Source organism: Solanum tuberosum, unplaced genomic scaffold (assembly GCF_000226075.1).
Source record: "Solanum tuberosum cultivar DM 1-3 516 R44 unplaced genomic scaffold, SolTub_3.0 scf00002, whole genome shotgun sequence".
NCBI classification, from domain to species: Eukaryota; Viridiplantae; Streptophyta; class Magnoliopsida; order Solanales; family Solanaceae; genus Solanum; species Solanum tuberosum.
The window spans coordinates 3384314-3406344 of NW_006238928.1; the positions used below are offsets into that span (position 1 = coordinate 3384314).

At 33.7% G+C, this 22031-nt stretch overlaps 1 protein-coding gene and 1 long non-coding RNA gene across 2 annotated transcripts; one reads left to right on the forward strand and one right to left on the reverse strand.

Moving 5' to 3' along the window:
- Positions 1–10403: 10403 nt before the first annotated feature.
- On the reverse strand, positions 10404–15988 carry LOC102598657 (uncharacterized). The gene is made up of 2 exons (XR_001474865.1): positions 15862–15988; positions 10404–11016 (listed from the first exon to the last, which is right to left on the reverse strand). It is a non-coding gene; the product is annotated as an uncharacterized lncRNA (long non-coding RNA).
- Positions 15989–18230: 2242 nt separating this feature from the next.
- Positions 18231–20919, forward strand: LOC102598874 (uncharacterized). The gene is made up of 9 exons (XM_006338057.2): positions 18231–18602; positions 18676–18889; positions 18963–19015; positions 19330–19366; positions 19446–19511; positions 19901–20005; positions 20081–20234; positions 20311–20387; positions 20461–20919. The coding sequence occupies exons 1-9, from the start codon at positions 18511–18513 to the stop codon at positions 20524–20526; spliced, it is 864 nt and encodes a 287-aa protein (XP_006338119.1). The 5' UTR covers positions 18231–18510; the 3' UTR covers positions 20527–20919.
- The last annotated feature ends 1112 nt before the right edge of the window (positions 20920–22031 follow it).

Below are 22031 nucleotides of genomic sequence, written 5' to 3' on the forward strand. Positions count from 1 at the left end.
ACTTGAAACTTGAGTCTTAAAATGAAGTTAAAACATTCAATAAAGACTCTTGAACAACTTTTAAAGACTTGTCTTGACTTGCTTATTAACTCCTAAACTTAGCTCTTAACTTCACTTGACTTGGAAACTATCTCTCCTTGAATTGGATTTATGGATTCAAGGTGTATGATCACATGTTATGGATGAGTTCTCGACTTTTAGAAGTACCTTGGAGTGTTGGAAACAACTAGGAAACATATGTACAATACCAAGGAACATGCATGAGAAAGTGGGGAATAAATGAGAAGTCTTGGCGTCCTTGGCGCTATGCAAGGCGTGGAGCGCCAGCCCTCGAAATTCAGAGTGGGCCTGCTGGCGCTCTGTTAGGCACGTCGCCCCAAGGGGGAAAGTTCCGAACCCCTTTTGGGGCGCGCTGGCAGGCGCGATGCGCCACCCTTTTCCCCAGAAAACTCGACTTTTCTCCCTCTTTTCTCCAACTCTAAACCTTCTACACTTCAATGATTCCAGCCCCAAACACTTAGAATCATAAATCCCTCAACATACAATAGATTTCCAACTCAAAAACACATCCGGAAACATGCCCAACTCAATAAGGGACTTCAACAACACAAACAATAACATCAACAACACAACCAACAACTTCAACCAACAAAATCAATCTTTTCTTGACAATAAAACGAGTTTGGCGTGTGGGGGAAAGAACCAACCCAACACTATGGACTCACATACCTAGTAGGGATCACCCGCGACGATATCGACAGCGATCTTTGACGAAACCTGGCTTCTTCTTCTCCTTCTCCTCTTTTTCTCCTCTTCACTCTCAAACCATAACTCTTACTTTTTTTTTTAAAAAAAAGGGGAAAAACTGATCTATAATCAGTCTAACACAAAATATAACCAAAGGAATTGGTTGGGGAAAAGACCAAAATGCCCTTAAAATTTTCGGACAGATTTCCCTGCCTACTGCCCAACTTCCAAAGGGCATAACTCACTCGGAATTGAGCAAACTCGGTTGCGTTGGAAAGATCATTCTACGAACTTTACAACCATAACTGGAACTACACCTTTCTTCTTCTCCTTCTCCTCTTCTTCTCCTCTTCACTCTCAAACCATAACTCTTACTTTTTTTTTAAAAAAAAGGGGAAAAACTGATCTAAAATCAGTTTGACACACAATATAACCAAAGGAATTGGTTGGGGAAAAGACCAAAATGCCCTTAAAATTTCCAGACGGATTTCCCTACCAACTACCCAACTTCCAAAGGGCATAACTCACTCGGAATTGAGCAAACTCGGTTGCGTTGGAAAGATCATTCTACGAACTTTACAACCATAACTGGAACTACACCTAAATTCTCCTGAGATAGAAGTTATGACTGCTCAAAGTTGGCCAAAACTCACCTTTTTCCCATACTTAGCCAAATTCCCAGATATTTAAAATCCTTTCAAAAAATGAAAATTTCCAATTTTAAGCCTATTCGTAGTTATTTCAATTTGCCGACCAAAATGCCCTTAAAATTTCCAGACGGATTTCCCTACCAACTACCCAACTTCCAAAGGGCATAACTCACTCGGAATTGAGCAAACTCGGTTGCACAAGCAATCATGCAAACAACAACAACAACTACATGCTCACTATAATTCAAAGAGCACAAAAAGGAAATTAGTACCTGAATCTGCATTTCCTCCGACTCCTGAGATAGAAGTTATGACTGCTCAAAGTTGGCCAAAACTCACCTTTTTCCCATACTTGGCCAAATTTCCAGATTTTTAAAATCCTTTCCAAAAATGAAAATTTCCAATTTTAAGTCTCTTCGTAGTTATTTCAATTTGCCGGATGTTACATTGAAGGGTACTACTATACATCTTCTTGTCATTATATATGAATAACGCACACAACAAATTCCTCAAAATGCACACCACATTGTACATTACCTCTTCCAAATACAAGTAAAAGTACTTCATCTTTCTATTAAAACAAAAAAAGAGCAGTACTTAAAAGGATAGAAAAATATGACTTTCAATTCATTAATTAGGCATGTTTTCCTATGTGTCATGATAGAAGTCATTTCATATATATATATATATATATTAGATGCGATATGTTCGTGCTAAGCACGGACCCAACAAACATAGATTGAATGTATACATAATGCAGTTCATTCGTAGTTGTAACCACAAAGGAAATGTGAACAACAAACAAGTGGCAAACTATAAGTTAAAGCCAAAATCAAATAAAAGTTCAAGTCCATTCGTCGAAGAAATTTATTTTTATAAACAACACATCAAGCATAACATACTTGGATCATTCTATTTTTTGATTGCTTGTCGAGCACAATTTCAGTTACTAAACAACACTCCATACCTGAGAACAACTCCTGTTTTAGGACAATTCTTCATGCCTAAACACAAGTACACAACACTCCATACCAAAACACCGCACGACAAATTCCAATAATAGAAATACAAGTTAATAAAAAAAACCTCAATTATATCAAGTTCTAGCAATCATGATACTTGTTTGGCCGAAGTAAATAACGGAGTTGCAACTGCTAAACATGCACCCACAATAGATGCAACTCCTAAACATGTACCCACAATAGATAGTTCAACACTCTGCTTCAAAGTTGTTATATTCATATCACCATCAACTTATATATGTTCTTGATTTCTTTCTCTCTCTTTTTTACGAAGTAATGATTTCATTAGTGGCATCAAGAAGATGCAGAAATTTACTTATGTTCTTGATTTCTTTCTAGGGACCTCGTTGATTTCTCTCTATCTCATGGGATTGGACTTTAGAAATATTACAGATTGTGAGTTGCTATGCCAATTGCGCTTGCTTTGATTGATAAACCGGTTTTTTTTCTTCAGCTGGAACTTTGTTTCCTCGACAAGTTTTGCCTTATCTTCTTCCTGCAACAATAGCTTATTCTCGTAACATAAATCTTGACTATATAAATGACGATGATAACATTCACTTTAGTCGAGTATACTTGCAAAATAACAAAGTTTGTTAATTCATATTGATATACGTATCTAGATCTGATCAATTAATTAGGTGACAAACACACAGTTGGATAAGACCATTTTGAGTGTCATATCAATTCTTCAAAACAGTAATTGTATTACCAGGTAATTTTCCTCCATTCCCCTTCTACTTCTAAAAAATTCATTCCCCATATTTAATTATTTATCCAAATCCCAGTCGATAGCTATGATATCCAAAAGCTAACCACCTCTTGCTAATTGAGATGCATTATAATACAGTAGTTGTATTACCAGGTAATTTTCCCTCATTCCCCTGCTATTGCTTGCTGCATTGGAAACTAAATTGGACAAAACAAAGTTCTTAAAAGAAAAGTTATTTATCTATTAGTTAGAGAGACCCATATCAAACAGAAAGGTCAAGAAATGTGGTTTGCTTTCATTATCGTCTGAAACAACCACAACGTTTCTCTTTTTTCGCACATTCCACTTCTTTCAGTTGAGGAGGCAATAGCTTCATTCGTCATGCCTCCAAGAGGCATAATCGAGCATAGATACTCAGATGCTCACATGATGTTTTTTTAAAAAATAAATAATAATACACCTTTAAAAATCAAAATATATATTTGTTCTTTCTCTGAAGTCTCTTTAGATTTATCATTAATCTACAAATAGTTCATTTGTTTTCTAAGTCATTTACACAACTTCAATACATCCCCAAGTCAAAATCGAAGGAGTGAAGACCAACGAAAATTCCCAAATACACTACACTACATACACACGACCAATCACATATACAATGTACCTCCCTATTGTTTTAGTATGTAAATTTCTATTATTAATAAGTAAGCACAAGGTGTTAGCAATTCAGTTGATAGTTAATTATATTATATCTCATTTGTAATTACTAATTAGATACATGCCCTGCCTTTCTACTTCAGTAAAACACATGTATCACTTTAGATCTAACTATTACTATTATGGATTAGATTTAACTCTACAATTCTCAATTTTCTTCACTATATTATTTTTCCCTACAACTCTCATTCTCCTTTGCTACTTCGAGGTGTCATCCAGCTTTGGGTGAGTTACTCAACTGTCCTTCCCTCTTTCTTATTCACTCTCTCAATGTTAAATTTTGTAGTTTTTCTGTCGACGCTTTCTAATTTACTTAATGATGTTCTTCTGCAGCTATATACATATTTAGGATTGAAAATGATTGGATTGGATCGGATTTGAATGGATTAAGCAAAAATAGTTTGGATTACAATCCCTCCCCCACAACTTCCACCAACCTATCCCTAATTTTTTTTTGTTTTCCAAAAACAAAAAAAATAAATCTGTTTTTTCAAAAATAAAATAAAATTACCCCCTCCCCTCGGGAACCCCCTCACCTTTCACCAACCAACCCCTTTTTTTTTTGTTTTCCAAAACAAAAAAATTGTTTTTTCAATTAAGTTTGAAAATTAATATTAAATTTTTATTTTTTTAGCACAATTAAATTTTTTGAGTGGAAGTGAAAATTAAGTGATCTATTATGGATACCCATATTTAACCCATTTTGACTATATTTGTAGAGACTCTTAAAATAACTTGAAGCCCATATTTAACCAATTAAAATAGGGAAAATTATATATAATAACAAACTATTAATTCAAATTAAATGCTATAAACATAGTTTGATTTAATTGTATCCCATAGCAAACTGTTGTTATTTCACCTCTCTCCTGGTGAATCTCGCTCGCTACTCTCGTTCTCGCTGGCAGTCTCCCTCGCTTCTCTCGCTTTTATACAAATGGAAATGTATAAAATGCGTTTGTATTTGTATAAAGTGAGAGAAAATTATATATGTACATATATTTTCGTTCCCCTCTCTCCCCTCTCCCAGATCTCGCTCGCCACTCTGCCAGATCTCACTCACCACTCTCACTTTATACAAACACATATGTGTACATTGCATTTGTGTTTGTATAGGGGAAAATGCATAAGCACCCCCCAGCCTATGCCTAAAATCCCTGAGACACACCTAACCTTTACTAAGGTCCTATTACCCCCCCCCCCCGAACTTATTTTTTTATTAATTTTTTACCACTTTTTGGCCTACGTGGCAATATAAACCAGATAGGTTGAAAGCATTGTTCAACACGCGTTGGGCCCCACTTTTTCAACTTTCTAAAAAGTAAGCTATCAGTTCAAAATAACTTTTACACTTCCCAAAATTTCAAAAAAGCTATCACTTTACATAAGCTATCACTTTTTCAACTTTCTAAAAAGTAAAACTATCACTTTTCAAGTTAACTTTACCAAAAAGGAAGAGAAAGGAACAAGGGAAAGAACATTATCTTCAAAAAATTGATTTCTGAAATTCGATTTACAGACTCATAATTGATTTTCTATGTTGGATTTTAGTACTTGGTGTTCAATTTCAGTCGTGCATGTGTGGGTTGATTTCAGTCGTGCATCTGTGGGTCGATTTCATTCTTCTAAGTCATCAAGAATCGTGATTGAGTTCAAAGGTTAGTTTTTTCTTGATTTTATTTTGTTTTTTGTTATTGTTATACTTAGATTTCGTAGGGTTCATGATATGTTGTTAAATATTGGTTTCGATCTTTGAGTGAAATGTAACTTCATGCTTATTTTTTAGGGTTTATGTTATGGTACTGTTAGATATCAAACTTCGTATGTAACTTGTTATACATATATTCATATTGTCACATATGTTGTTATGGTATATTCTAAAGTATTTTTCAGTGTGGGTTGGTTGGGTGGTATTATATATGTGTGAGTTCTGTTCTCCTTTTAAACATACAAGAAGACAAAGATGAGTTGGGTGTTGTGTTGTGTGGTATTGTATTGTGGGGTTACAGTAAAATAACTTCATGTTGGGTCTTGTGTTGTGTCTGTATGGGGTTACAGATAAATAACCTTATCCTAAGAAGAAAAATATATGTTGGGTGTTGTGTTGTGTCTGTGTGGGGGTTACAGACCTAATTCTAAGAAGACAAAGATATGTCGAGTATTGTGTTGTGTCTGTGGGGTATGTGTGTTCTGTATGTGTAGGGTTATAGTTACATTAAAAAAATCCAATAATTACTGGCTTTAACTTGAATTGTTTTTATATTTGTTTGGGTGTGTGTGTGTGTTTCTTTAATCAATTATTGTAGTTTATTAGTAACTTGTACTTAATTATTGTTAATGTTTATGCATATAGGTATGAGTTGATTTACGTTCATTACTTTAAAGTTGTATCATGGTGGGGCCTTATTGTTTGAAGGTGAGGAAGCAAGTTATGTGGGTGGGTTAGTGAGTGAATATGTTGATGTTGATGTGGATACAATATCATATTTTGAGATTAAAGACTACATTAAAGAACTAAGGTATAGCCCAAATTGCAAATTTAGTATCTGGCCACCTAACAGTTGCATCTTAGGAAATATTGACAATGATGATATTCTCTTAGCAATGTGTAATTGTTTGCAAAATGGGGCTGTTTTGGAAGTATATGTCCACATGCCTGAAGAGGAATCTGGTGCAACTTTTAATAAAGTTGGGACCACTGAAAATAGGGCTAGTCAAAACATTGAATATAATGAAGTAGGCGAGGTTGCTTTTAATGGGGTAGATGTATCTCTAAATACTACCTCAAATATTCCTTCTACATCAAACCCAACAGCTCCAAATACTGATCCATCAAATTCTGAAGATAGTGAATACTCTGTAAAGGGATCTGATGAGTCAACTGAAGAGAGTGATGATTCTGAAGATAGTGAACTACTTGAAGATGATCAATATGGAAGTGATGTTCATGAGGAGCTGATTCAACCGAGGGCTGAGAAAAGATCCTTTCTGAAGAGGAGGAAAAGAAGGGAGAGAATTCCTGCAGATACTGAAGAAGTACCATATGGTAATACTGGAGCAGATCTTGGGTTTGATGAGACTGCTATCAATACAAATACTTTAGAAGGAAGGCTAGGGGGTGATAAACCATATTATGCAAGTTCTGATGCTTGTGTTTTGAAACAGACACAGCTGATAATTGTCTTGAAAAAGGTGAAAAAATGAGGTTGAAACTGCCTAACACAAAAAGGAAAAAACATACCACAGACAGTGTTAGATTTGATCCCAACAGTAAGAAGATTGTGTGGCAATTGGGTATGGTTTTTGAAAGTGTAAAAGAGTTTAGATTGGTAGTCACTAAGTATGCAATTCAGAGAAGGGTTCAGATTAAAAAGTGTGTGAATGAGCCAACTAGAGTAAGGGTGAGATGTTGCAAGGTAAATTGCAAATGGTTGTTATATGCAAGTTTGGACAGGAAGACTAATAACTTTGTTATTAAGACTTACATGCCAATACATTTATGTCAAAAGGCTTCTAGAAATTACTTGTGCAACTCTAAATTCATTGCTAGTGTTTTTAAAGATAAAGTGATTGAACAACCAAATATCAGAGTGTTCAAGTTGCAAGAGCTAATCAGGAAGAAGTATAATGTGCATGTTGGTAAGACCACAGCTAGAAGAGCAAGAGCTAAAATTTTGAATGAAATTATGGGTGATCATGTTAAGGAGTTTGGGAGAATTCTTGATTATAAGGATGAGTTGTTAAGGTCTAATCCTGGGAGTACTTGTGTGGTGAAGCTTGGTGAAGCTAATGAATCTGGTAGGGTAGTATTTAAGGCATTTTACATCTGTTTTGCTGCACTCAAGATGACATTCATGTCAATTAGAAAATGCATTGGTTTGGATGATTGTTTCTTGAAGGGGGTATGCAGGGGTCAATTACTTATTTCAGTGGCCAAATATGACAATAATCAAATTCTTCCACTTGCTTGGGCTGTAGTTGAAAATGAGAACACAAACAGTTGGAGTTGGTTTATTTCTCTGTTGCAAGAAGACTTGGGATTACGAGATGGAACAAGTTTCACCATTATGTCAGACATGCAAAAGGTAAACTTGTTTTATTTCTCTGTTGGTTTACTATTTTTTCAACTTAATTATTTAATGTTTGTTGTAACTTGTAGGAACTAGATATAGCTATTAAGGAGTTGTTGGGCAGCTTGTGAGGAAAGAAGGTGTGCTAGGCATATACTAGCAAATTGGTCAAAGAATTGGAAAGAGCTGCAAAGGAAGAAACTGTTCTGGAAGTGTGCTAGAAGTACTTTTGAAGCTGAATTCAAAGAAAATCTAGAAGAGCTGTCTAAACTAGGTACGAGTAACGTGGATGATCTAATTTACTATGATAAAGAATATTGGTGCAAAGTGTCTTTTAATTGTGAAGTCAAGTCTGATGCAATAGATAATAATATGTGTGAGAGCTTTAATGCTTGGATTTTGTCTGCAAGGCATAAAACCATTATTAGTATGCTTGAAGAGATAAGGACTAAGGTCATGACTAGGTTAGCTAGGTTAAGTGAATTTCCAAACTCTTGGATAACCAACTTCTCTCCAATGGCAATGAAAGTATTAGAAGAAAATATTGATAAGTCAATGGCATGTAACATTGAGTTTAATGGAGTAACTAGATATGAGGTTTTAGATGGATACAAACAACACACTATATGTTTGAGAAAAAGGGAGTGTAGTTGTAGATCTTGGATGTTAAAGGGAATACCATGTGCACATGCCTTAGCTGCAATGTTGCATAGACAATATGATCCACATGACTTCATTCATCCATGCTACTCTAAAGAGAGGTACTTGATGACTTACTCACATTTCATACAACCTATGAATAACATGCTAATGTGGCCAGAATCAAGAAATCCTCTTGTTGCTCCACCAATGATTAAAAAAATGCAAGGAAGGCCTAGAAAGCTGAGAAGGAAAGAGGCTGGTGAAACTAAGGTGTCTGGTAAACTGTCTAAAACTGGACTAACTATGACATGCAGTCTTTGCCATGTTAAAGGGCACAACAAAAGAAGTTGTCATTTACGAAGGAGTGATGGAGTTGGTTCTATTGTCGGGGAACATAGAGCTACCCCTACTTCAAATGTTGAAGAACCATCAAGCTCAAGAAAGGGAAGGGGAAGGGGAAGACCAAAGGTACATTACTATTTTGTCACTTACTTTAAAGTTTAATCAACTTACTAATATAATAAAATGTGTTTTTGCAAATTAGAAATCAACAAATATTGAGAGTGAGAGTGCAAGTGCAAGTACAAGTGCATGTGCACTGCAAGTGCAAGTGCATCAAATGTTGTACCTAGAACCATTGCACCTCCAACAACTTCAAGAACACCAAGACATGAAACAAGTGAAAGTGCATCAAGGGATGCACTTGGAACCACTGCACCTCCAACAACTTCAAGAACACCAACACATGAAGCAAGTGCAAGTGTAAGTGGTGCTAGAGTATCATCAAGAGCCTGGAGTGGTAGAGGAAGGGGTAGGGGACTGGGAAATGCAGCAAGAGGTATTAATCATCCACTTGAAAGTTGGTTTACATGTTCTCAAGGTAGTACAACACAGGGTGTAGACCAGAATACAAATGTTGCACCAAAGGAAACTGTTACTGCCAGGAAAGGAAAGGGTGTTGAAAACACAACTCAATTTAAAAGGCCAAGAGTAACTGGAATGGGTGTGTTTCAAGCTGAAAATGGTTTCAAAACTTTCAATGCAAGTATTGTGATGCATTCATATTGTTTGTACCCTAATGACTTGATAACATCTGTTCTCTAATAACCTTACTTCTCTAAAAAAATTATAGCCTGGACTGCCAAGTAGCAGAATATTAGCTGGACCAAAAAGAGTTTTGAGATCAAATGTTGTAACTGGGGATGTTGGTTTCAAACCAACAAGTGGATTGAAGTGGAAAGGAAATCAAGCAATCACAACTAGAAGGCTCCAGCAGATTAGAGATCAATCAAGGCTTTCAAACCCAAATGCTTCCTCCTCTTCACATCCTTGAGACCCATGGAAACTATAATGTTGATATCAATGGTGTTTTCTTAGTACTGTTTTGGTGGCCACTATAAGTACTATTTTGTTTCATGTTTGAAGGAAAAACAACTATTTCCTATTTTTTGTTATATGTATGTATGAAATAGTACTAAAATTATGGGTACTTATGCAATGTGAAAACTTTAATTTCTTTTAAGTTCACTTTTAGAATCAACTTTGTACTGAAAATTTGCTCTTAAGTAATGAAATTCTAGGCACTTATGCAATGTGACTTGTATTATTTATGTGAAGCTTTGTTTTTTATTTTGTCAAGAATAGGTACTGCAATTTTGGGTACTTATGCAATGTGTTTTGTGTTATTTTTGTGTAGCTTTGTTGGGAGAATAGGTACTGTGATTAATACCTCTTGATTTACTTCATTTTACAATTTCAAACACAAACAAATCATGGCAAATAGAGAATTAAGACAATTTCAAACACAAACAAATTCAAATTTTCATTATGGTAGAACAAATAAAGGTTTCAATACCACAAAAAATTATGGCAATTTTATTTGATCCTTCAACCTACCAACTTGGGTTAGAAAGCTAACAAATGTAACAACAAAACAAATCATCAAACAACAAAGGAATTTTCCAAAACAACGACAGCCTTCATCATTTTTCTTCATTTTCATCCCTTTCATCTTCTTCTCTTTCAAATCATCCATTTCTTTTACATCACGACCCTTCTCCTTTGATTGATGTTGAGATTTTCATAACGATTTTGAAGACTTTCACCTTTATCCAAAGGAATTTTTTCTTGTTTTGACTGTTCAATGTTGGAATTATCAAGCTGTTCCAATTGCATATTCACACGCTCATATTTTTCTTCTAACTCCTTAATCCTATTCACCAATTTCGTTAGAATAAATCGAGATCTTTCATTGACTCTCTCCTTGTCTCTCCATCTAAAAAAATTACAGTTTGTGGCCTCATAAGTGAAGACAAGACCAAAATCATCTTCCGAGATTGCGATCTGACCAAGACGTCTGCAGTTGCAATAAGATTCCATGCTTGCATCGCACTTCCGCATTGATCATTGAATCATTCTCATCCATACACAACTTATTCAACTCGGATTTTGTCATAACCCTAACATTTATACATAAAAATTGTGAAAGAAATTTAAAATTAGAACTAACAATCGACATAAAAAGGTGTAAATATAAAGAATATATTAAAATTTAACTTTACCTTTTCGAAGAAAGGAGCAATTTAACTTGAATGATAATTATAATAGAGGTTTTTTTTTTTCTAAAGATGAAGAACAATAAAGAAGAAGACAACTTAGTTAAAGATGAAGAACAATAAAGAACAATAAAGTTTATTTTAACATGTGACCAATTTTTATTGGTCAGTGTTGTCTAAAAACTGCACCCACGCGCCTAACATAGGTGAAGTCACGGACTTAGCCACGTAGGCCAAAAAATGGTAAAAAATTAATAAAAAAATAAGTTCGGGTAATAGGACCTTAGTAAAGGTTAGGTGTGTCTCAGGGATTTTGGGCATAGGCTGGGGGAGTACTTATGCATTTTTCCTTTGTATAAAGCGAGAGAAAATTGTATATACAAATGCATATATTTTCGTCCTATACACTTATGATTATACAAATACGATCTTCCCTTGCCTAGTTTTCCTTTGTCTTTCTCTCTTTCTCGCTTTATACAAAACACATATTATACAATTGATCTTTTGTATATGTATACCGAAACAGAAACATATTATACAACTGCTTTCTTTTGTATATGTATAGCGAAATATACATATTTATCTTTGCTATGGAATGCAATTATGCAAACTATAGCTATAACATATAAATATGATTTTTATGTTTGCTATATGTGAAAGTTGCACATTAAAATATGAGTGATCCAAGTCATTAAATATGAGCAAAATAGACTCATGTCATTAATATGAACTGAAATTGCCACCCCTATACATATTACAAGTTAAGAAAAGATAAGTTTATTAGGTTCTTCTCTTCTATTTTTTCTGTTTTTCTTTCTACTGAGTTTGTTTAATGTTCACCTCTTGCGTTCCTTAATTATTATTTTTTAAAAACAAAATTGATGGGCTGCCCCACCTAAAAATAAAATACGAAAAATCAAAACAAAAGCACAAAAACCAAAATGAAAAGGGAAGACCAAAATAGAAAAAGGAAATTTGACGCCTGAGCTATTGTAGCTCCCCGTCAGCAAATTTGGGGCGACAACAAGGTAGTGCCTGTAGTATCTCTTCAAATTTTTGATCTAATCGCCATCAATTTTTAGCTCAAACTCATATCTAAGCTTTACCAAATTCAAGATTTAAATCTGGTTTCCTGGGGTGATTCCAAAGTTAGCGGTCTCTAAGCTCTCACCAGACGCTACAGAATCAACACCCAAGTTGAAGAAACTTAAACCAGTTCGTTTGAATGTTTGGTGTTCGCTAATTCTGACTCTTTGACTATAAACTTACATACCATCAGATGTAACACTAATTTAACTTGCAATCCATCATAATAAATACCTTACAATGGGCTGAGCTTCATAAGAAACTGATACTACCATTAATAATTTATTTATTTTTAGTTCAGATCACAAATTAGTCTAGGTAAACTCTTAGTACAAGTTGTTGTTGGATCTTTTTGTTTGCTGAAACATGTTGGTATTGCATCTTTTGAAATAAGTGAATGGGGTTTTCTTGATTTGGTTTTAGACCTACAGACCTACCCCTTAATTATATGATCTTTAATCTTCAATCTGGTTCTCTATTTCTGTATGAGCTGAATCTTAGTTGTGGTAGTTGTTGTTTATCAATGTTGAGAAGTTTCCTTGCCTCTGATGGTAATGATTGAAAATTCTGATATTGAACTGTTTCTGTACCTGCAAAATTAAAAACTTTATTAGCTAAAAAATCTGCTAGTGCATTGCCTTCCCTAAGAATGTGAGAAAAATGCACTAGCCCCTTTTTCCTCCAGAAATTGATACTAGTAATCTCCATCCTGATCTCCCAAGGGGCTTCCCATTTTCCTTCTGTCATATTGATTATGGCCAAAGAATCTGATTCTATCAAGATCGATACTCTCTGCTGTTCAATACAGTGTTGAATACCTCCTTGAATGGCTCTTGCCTCTGCATGGATGCTATTTGTGATCCAAAGTCTTTTAGCTTCAACATATACTAAATTACCATCAACATCCCTAATACAAAAGGCTGCAGATCTCTCACCGGGATTGCCTCTACAAGCCCCATCTATGTTACATTTTAACCATCCTATTTCAGGTTTTCTCCAAATCACCACCTGTGATTTTATTAGGGGTCTGTATTGTTCAAAGTACTGAACCAGTTGAGGCCACTGGTTAGGAATGACATTTATCCAAGGGTACTTTAGTTTCACTAGTTTGACTAGGTTACTATTAATCTCTTGAATCACCTTCCACTTCGTCATATTCCCCATGCTCTATAGTATTCCTTCTTTTCCACAATTGCCAACAAATAAAAGCAGGGCCAACTTGAAGAATAGGGGTAAGTTTTGCACAATGCCTTATGTCCCACCACTTCTTTATTGCTTGATGAACCTGAATGAAAGGACCTTGTAGCCCTATAGCATTTGCATAATATTTCCAAATTGATCTTGCAAATTCTCCATTGATAAAGAGATGAACCATTGTTTCCTCTTGAGCTTTTTCACAATATCTACACCTAGAAACCAGGTTTATCTTCAACGTCTTTAACACTTCATCCACGGGAATTTTGTATTTCCACAACCTCCACAACAAGAAACAAATTTTATAAGGGATCCCTATACTCCAAATAGAAACATATTCTTCCTTCTCATGACCTTTCTGTCTGATCTCTTCCCAAGCACTGCCCACTGAAAACTTTCTAGAACTAGTTTTCATCTACCAAGGATGATTAGAAAGCTCAGGAAGATATTCATATTGAAGTTTCTTTTGAGCTTGTTTAGCAACTAATTTAGGAAGGTATTGGTGAACCTTTTCTCTATTCCATCCACTTGAATCCGTGAAAAAAATTCAACTCTTCAATATTAGGAGCTCTTATAAAATCTGGATGAGTTGATTTTATATCTCCCAAACTAGTCCAGTTATCCTCCCAAGTGTCAGAAGTACCACTTATTGGCTCCCACCAGATATTCCCATCTATTTCATCTCTCGCCTCAATCATTTTCTTCCATATTTGAGATCCATTTTTCCACAACACATCTGTTGGTTTAAATTTCTTACAATATTATTCCACATTAAATTTGACCATAAAGAAGAGATAATTTTGAACCTCCACCAGAGTTTAGCAAATAGTGCTTTAGAAATATCATGAAGAAATCTAAAGCCTAATCCACCCTCTTCTTTTTGGTAGGCACAACTTTGACGAAGATACCCAATGCCTACTTCTACCTTCTTCCTTTGTGCTCCAAAAATATCTAGCAAAGATCTTGTCGATCTCATTAATAGTGTACTTAGTAGGGACAACTACAAATAGCAAGTATATAGGAGTACTTTGAAGCACACTTTCAATAAGCACAACACCTACAAAAGATAAAAGTTTTCCTCTCCAATTTTGCAATTTGTCCTTAACTTTCTTTATCATATTATTGTAATAGTCCTTTCTTTTCCTATTGTGAAAGACTGGACAACCCAAATATTGAAAGGAAAGTTTCCCTTGGAGAAACCAATAATCTGCTCAACTTTCTCCACCAGTCTAGCCTCCACTTTATGAAACATATAAAAGCAACTTTTTTCCTTATTAATCAGTTGCCGTGAGAATGTTTCATAATCTTTAATAACCCTCATTATTTGCTTTAGAGACCCTTCCTCTGCAGATGAGAAAATGATAGTGTCATCTGCATACGCTATATGGTTGATGTTCTGACTCCACGTAGGCATTCCTTAACCCACAAAGTTATGATTTTCAAATAGTGAATTTAGAGCTCTAGATAATATTTCTGCAGATGGTATAAACAAAGCAGGGGATAGAGGATCCCCTTGTTTTACCCCTCTAGTAGAGTGAAAAAAAGCCTTTTGGTTGTCCATTAAATAAAATGGAGTACCAGTTATTAGCAATCAACCTCCATACCATGTCAATGAACTGATTTGAGAAACCCATATTTGACAAAACTTTGACGAGGTAGATCCATGAGACCCTATCATAAGCCTTAGCCATGTCAAGCTTTATAATAACATTGGTTGGTTTTCCTCTCTTCCTAATATCCGTAACAATCTCTTGAGTTAATAATACATTTTCAATAATGCTTCTACCCATCAAAAATCTAGACTGATTAGGAAAAATCAGTTTTGATAGTACTTTCTCCATTCTACCATGAATGACTTTGGAAAACACCTTATTGATAAAGTTACTAAGACTTATAGGTCTTAAGTCTGAGTAGCTTTGAATAAGATTTTTTTTTTGGTAACAACGCCAGGTTGGTGTGAGTAATTGATTTTGATAAGGTCTTTTTTTGGTAACAACACCAGCTTGGTGTGAGTAATAGATTTTGACAAGATTGAATTTTTTCACTATCCAAGCTATCAAAATACTCTTTCGGTACAAAATTCTTCCACATAAACTTTCATAATTTTACTAAATTCAAACTCTTTAAGAGCTGATTTTCCCCAATATATGATCTCCCGAACTGTTTTTTCTTTAATATGAGTGGAGCTAAATATAATTACAAGGACAAATACTCATCAAATTAAATTTAAAAAAAGAATTAAACTTAGAGAGATTAGACGGGACAATAGTGACATAAACCAAGAATTTTAGCGATGAAATTTAAGCAAAGATTGAAAGAAAAACTAACTAAAATTGAAACACCCAAAAGAGTAGATGAAGAGAACTAAAAGAGTAGTCTTTCAGAGTTTCAAAGCAGAGATTAAAAACCAAAAAAAGCAACAAAAAGGAAGTAAATGAACGTTGTGAAAAATTTGTGGTCAAAACTTACCTGAGATTGCAAAACCCATGTTGAGAGAGAGTTCGTAGAATGAGAGAAGTCAAAAGAACCCAACCTTGAAAATTTGGAAGAGAGTGTGTTTCTATTATACTTGTGAGAGAGATGGTAGATTTTTCCAGATTTCGTTCCCTTTAATTTTTTTTCAGATTTTTCCATATTCCAGATTTTACTTACTTTTACAATTGAGTGAAATTACTTGACTACCCTTGGTCATCCATGGTTTGGCATTTCTATATAGTAGAAAAAGAAAAAAATATATATATTCCTCCTTTATATTTTATTTACTACTACATCTTCTTCAAATCCAAAAAAAGCACGAAAAAAAATCTAATCTTTTTCAAGTCGTTAGTCTTCTTTCTATTTAAAAAACAAAACCCAAGAAGAATTTGAAGGTAAAGTTTTGATCTGTCATTCTTTACATCAATGGCTCCGATACCATTGTAATATATATAGAGCAAAATCGGAGAGTTGAGTACCTTGTATTTGCAGCGGAAGTCTTTGATTTTTCTACTTTCACATGATTGCTCCAAAGTCTCTCTTTGAATCACTAGAAAACAAAGTTTGATTCACAAACTAAATGTATATTTGTGTTTCACACCTTCGTTGATCTTCAGACAAAAAAAAGTTCTTCAAGTCATTTTCTTTCGGTTTTTTGTTCTCTTTTTTTTTTTATTGTTCATGTTATCACTTTTTCTATAAAGGAATAAATTCTTTTATCAAGAGGGGTTGATAAGTTTTTCAGTTTCATTACTATTCCTTTTTTTAATTTTAAAAGAGATAATTAATTCTCATCTCTTCTCAGACAACTTCTTGGATCGGATCGGTCCACATGGACGATCTAAAACTTACAGTAAAACTTCTTGAAAATCTTTAATTTTTAATTCATCAATTTCATAATTAATAGGGGTAAAATAGTAAACTTACTATGTACATCATTATTTTCTTAATAGGCATGTCGATTCAAAAGTGAATAAGTAATTAAAAACAGAGGGAGTACTTGTTACAGAGTGCCAAGTGCTGTCTAGTAGCCACCATGTGATTTTTATTTGGGATGCTTCATGGTTAGTAATCATAAGGCGTTTGTAGATATATAAGTTTTTTTATTAAATCTAAGATTTTACACCAATTCAATACTTAAATAATTTTTTTAGATTAAAATTAGATATTTTTATTTTATTTTAATAAGTTTATTTAAAAAATTTAAAAATTATAAAAAATAAAATCATATTCATAAAAAAAAAAAAAGTGTGATAGCGTTTAGTGGAAAAGAGGCATGAACTAGTACAAGTTGGTAAAATATGATATTGATAAATGTTCTAGCAATTGGCTGAGAAATAATTAAATAAGTCCTGAATTAGTAACGATGACATAATGAACATGATTGAACATTATCCTCATGAAAGAAAGACAATACGTGTAAACTACACCCTACTATATAGATCACAAGTGATGAGAAAAATAATTCATGTGGACACATAATATATATGCCAATAAATTGACAACTTAGCAAGTCTATTGTTTTAAAAAAGAAAAAGGTAGCATATCAACATGGGTTGACGTGGTGCACTGATGGGAGTGCTTCACCCTTAACCAGAGGTCTCGGGTTCGAGCCCTGGATATGGAAAAATTCTTGTTGGGAGCGCCACCCTTAAATGGGCCTTGCAGAGCGCAATCCAAAGTTAGTCGGAGCTCCAATGTGAACTCCGGACACCGAGTGGGAAAAAAGAAAAAAGAAAAAAAAAAAAAAAAAAAGGTAATCTAAAATCTGTGATCCCAATTTTGTATTAAGATATTTAAATGAAACGTGAGGAGGACAAGGAAGCAATTGGGTGGCTGCTATAGATGGATATGGATGACAATGATATACATACCTTCACCTAATTATTATAGCCTCTAACGGCTTCCTTTCCAAACCCATGTGCTCCACAGCTCAAATTTGCGTAACAAGGTTATGGTGAATTGATAAGTACGCATTCATCTTTAATCAGATATTTTGAGTTTGAGTACCCTTAGGTATGAAATCGTTATTGTTAGGAAACAGTTTACCTCTCAAATGGGACTTTTCGGTGCTCAAATTCAAATTTAGTCCAACTCTAATATAAATACTAAATGGTGAGTGAGAATTATTTTTTTTTGCGTAAGGACAATCCAAAGAAACCAAAAATAAAAAAATTGCACAAGGATAATCCAAAATTTACTAGCACACTGACAAAACCTCTTAGTTGAGAGGAAAGTTTGGTAGAGTGCATTAAAAAATAATAATATATATATTAACTTTATTTATTATTAATATTTTATTTGATACATATTTTCAATCAACAATATTAATACACCATGTTCATCACTATTTTTATACACCCTATGAAACCACCCTTTAATTTGCAAATAACAAAGTAAAAATCAATTAACTAATACAAGTGTGCTAATTGATAAAGTCCTCTGTCTCTCTCCTCTTTTATCCACACTTGTGATTGCATATACTTTTATGCAAGTGTGATAAGAGAAGTTGAAGGTAGAAAGTGAGACAAAAAGAGAAAAATAAAATAAGACCAAAAAGGAAATTGTCCATAATTACTTTTATAGAGTTGTGCTCTCTGTTTGGTGCTCAAGAATCAAGAAAGATCCTAACTTTAGAAGAGAATGTCAACAATGGCTAGTGGTTACCTCACAAATTCTTTCTCTAAAATGGCAAATCTCACCAAACATGAGAGTGTTTCTGCTTCCTGGATAATGTCAGTAAGCTCATCTATGATTGGGTATCTATATATAGTAAAGATCAACATGTGTGTTATTACTTCATTGCAGGTCACTGAATCCCAATTCCTCAAGCACGGGGAAGAAACAAGTATTTAGAGAATTGCGATATCCCATTCCACAATCTGAGACTGAATCAACATACACATCGAATCTCCATTCTGATCGATTGCAGCTGTCGGATGAACAAGTGTTGGATCAGGAAAATCGACTTCAGTTTGGTCAGTTCATGGCACATGAAGCAGTGCTTGATGAAGAATATTGGGTTAGTATCATTCTTCATAATTTAAGATCCAATAGGTTGTGTTTTCTGTATGTTTAGCTTCAATAATTGACAGACAGCAGCATGGCTGCGAGCTGAATCTCACTGGGAAGATCGCCAGAATGATCGGTATGTACCCTGTTTTCTCATTTCTTCACTTGAAAAGTATGCTTATAAATGAATCAATCAACTCGCCTCTGATCACCCCTAAACTAGTCGGGATTGGCTATATGAATTCTTTATATCCTACCTTAATTAATAAGATCCATCATGTTATGACTATTCTTGTGCGATAATGGTATTATTATTATGCCATTACCATTTTTAGTGGATAATATCCATATTTGATCCATTTTGAGAAAACATTGGTTATCCAACCCATATCTAATGGGTCGGATTGGATGGTTACTCGTTTTCTTTAACCGTTTTCTTTGATAATTCAGATACATCAATAACTATAAAAGGAAATATGCAGAGCAGGTACTCAACTGGTTAATTTACAAGTGTTACATGAAAAACGTATGCGCAGTGCATAATATCTCATAGTTCCACTATACAGGAGTTTAATGCCTTGAAAAGAAGATGCAAAGCACTAATTGGGCAGAGATGCACCTGCATTGTTGCGGTATAAATCTGTTAACAGAAATTTACCTTCACGTAATACTCCCTCTGTTTCACAAAGAATGGTCTAGTTTGACTTGACACGGAGTTTAAAAAAATAAAGAAGATTTTTTGAATCTTGTGGTCTTAAATTAAAGTTATGTCAAATGTATAAAATTGTCCTTTACTCTTGTGGTCTTAAACATGCCACATGGAAAACTGAAATTATAATGTTACCAAAAAAAGAAAGAGGTCATTTTTTTTTAAACAGACTAAAAAGGAAATGAGGTCATTTTTTTAAAAACAGAGGGAGTATTATTTTTCTTCAACTCTTGCAAGACAATTAGCTTCAAACTTGTTTTAGTTCATTAAGAAAAAATCATCATATCTGATATGTACTGTTGACATCAACAGGTGCGGGCAGAAGATAAAATTATCAGACATACAGTACTTAAGAGTGTCGTTGGGACACTAGATTTGATCATCAGACACTTGTCACATGGAGAGGCTTTTCCTGGGGTATTTTGGTGTAAATAAATCTGACAAATAAGTAATAATTTCCCGCAAAAATTTGAAATGTCTTCAATTCCACAGGGAAGGGTGAATTCCCCTGATTTGAGCAACATTGAGAGAAGATCCTCCAATAGATATGGTTATATTGCAAATTTATGTGTTTCCAAATCTTCTCGAAGGCAAGGTGTTGCAAGAAACATGTTGCATTTTGCTATTAGATTGGCGAAAGAAAATGGTAAGCAATTAGGATGCAACAGTTGTAGAATCAATGATCAATCACCAAAAGACTAAATCTGTTGTTTGTGTGATAGGTGCAGAAAAGGTGTTCGTGCATGTACATACAAACAACGGACCTGCACAAAAGCTTTATCAAAAGGTTGGCTTTCAGGTAAAAACTAAATTTCTGTTGTAACTTAAGTCAATCTGTTTTTCTCGTAAATGAAAATTCCGTCTTTTACCAGGTGGTCGAAGTGAAAAATCATAAACTCGCTGAAGAACAACCTCACTTGCTTTTCCTCAGAGCATGAAACACATTGAATGCAAGTCAATTTTTTCTATTTTTTGGCTCATGATATATTTGGAGTATACCCTGCACATCTTATTAGCTCCCAACATGCCAATTTTTCACATGTATGCAGCCAGTAATGATCAAAACTTCAACTAAGATTAAACAAATATTTGATGTATTCCTTATGAGACATAAAATAAGAGAGGAAGAATTCATTAATAAGTTTCCAATGAAAGTATGTCTGATGAACAAGGAAAATATCCATCACGTCTTGTTCGACATTCTTTCTATTACTCTAGTCACAACAAAAACAGAAGGAGAGATTGACATCTTTATAAATGAGAAAAAATAGCGATCATCAAAAAATCAAAACAATACTTTCGAAGAACTGAACTAATTTTCCATGTGTACTGCAAACATCTTTTGCCATTGTTTAATTCAATAGGTGAAATTTTGGCACATGTTCAATCAAATACATGTATTGATAGCATAGGTTTAAGTGATCTTTTCTTCTTAAGCATTATCTCTTGCCTTTTTTTTAAAATCAAATTAAATTATTTAGTTATAAGAATAATGGTGTATATCTTGGTGCATTTTTTGTCCATTTCTGAAATTTCTTATCTAAGAAACAGTGAGTTCAGAAAAATTTAATTGGTTACATTAGAGTAAATATCTGAATTGCAGTGTTTGTAACTAGAAAAAATTTACAATGATAGAGACCCAACCAACAATAGTTGTGTGACCCTCCATTGATTAATTGACACTTGGATACTGTGTTTACTTCTTTACCTTTTTATCATCTCTCTCCTACTCAACCTTCTTTTCATTCATTTTCTTATTTTCTTACTCCTAATAAATATTTTTTAACTTCATTTTCTTAAGATGTTGATATATTGAATAAAAGAATTAATAAACATTTTTTTTTATCACAATAACTAAAAAAAATGTTTTAGGAGTGAGTATTTAAAATCCTCATATCATTCAATATTTTTAATAATATCAAATTAACTAAAAAATATTTAGTGTTTTCTCAATTTCTAGCACCTAAAAAAACAAATTAATTCAAATTTAGTTTTCCATTTTTCTTTAATTCTGTTTTAGTTCATATATTTATAATCATTGTTATTTTAATTTTGTTTTAGTTCATATATTTATAGTCATTCTCTTAATAGAGAGTATCCGTTATTTTTCTTAATTTAAGTTATAATTTTTTTAAATACTTAATAGAAATATGCTGGAAATATATATTATAACTGAATGTACGTAAAGACACGAAAAATGAATTCTAATAATATTAAGGCTAAATGATATTATTATTATTATTATAATAATAATATAATGAATAGTTAATTTAAAATTATATGGAACCGATTGATTCTTGAAAATAAATTAAGCATTGTGTCAAATTCTTTAAGCATAGGTGGTTTTTCGATTTATTTTTACTTTAATACTAAAACTGATTATATCAATTTTTTTAAAAATAAATTAAAGTAAAAGAAATATTCAATTTGACTAGATTTTTAT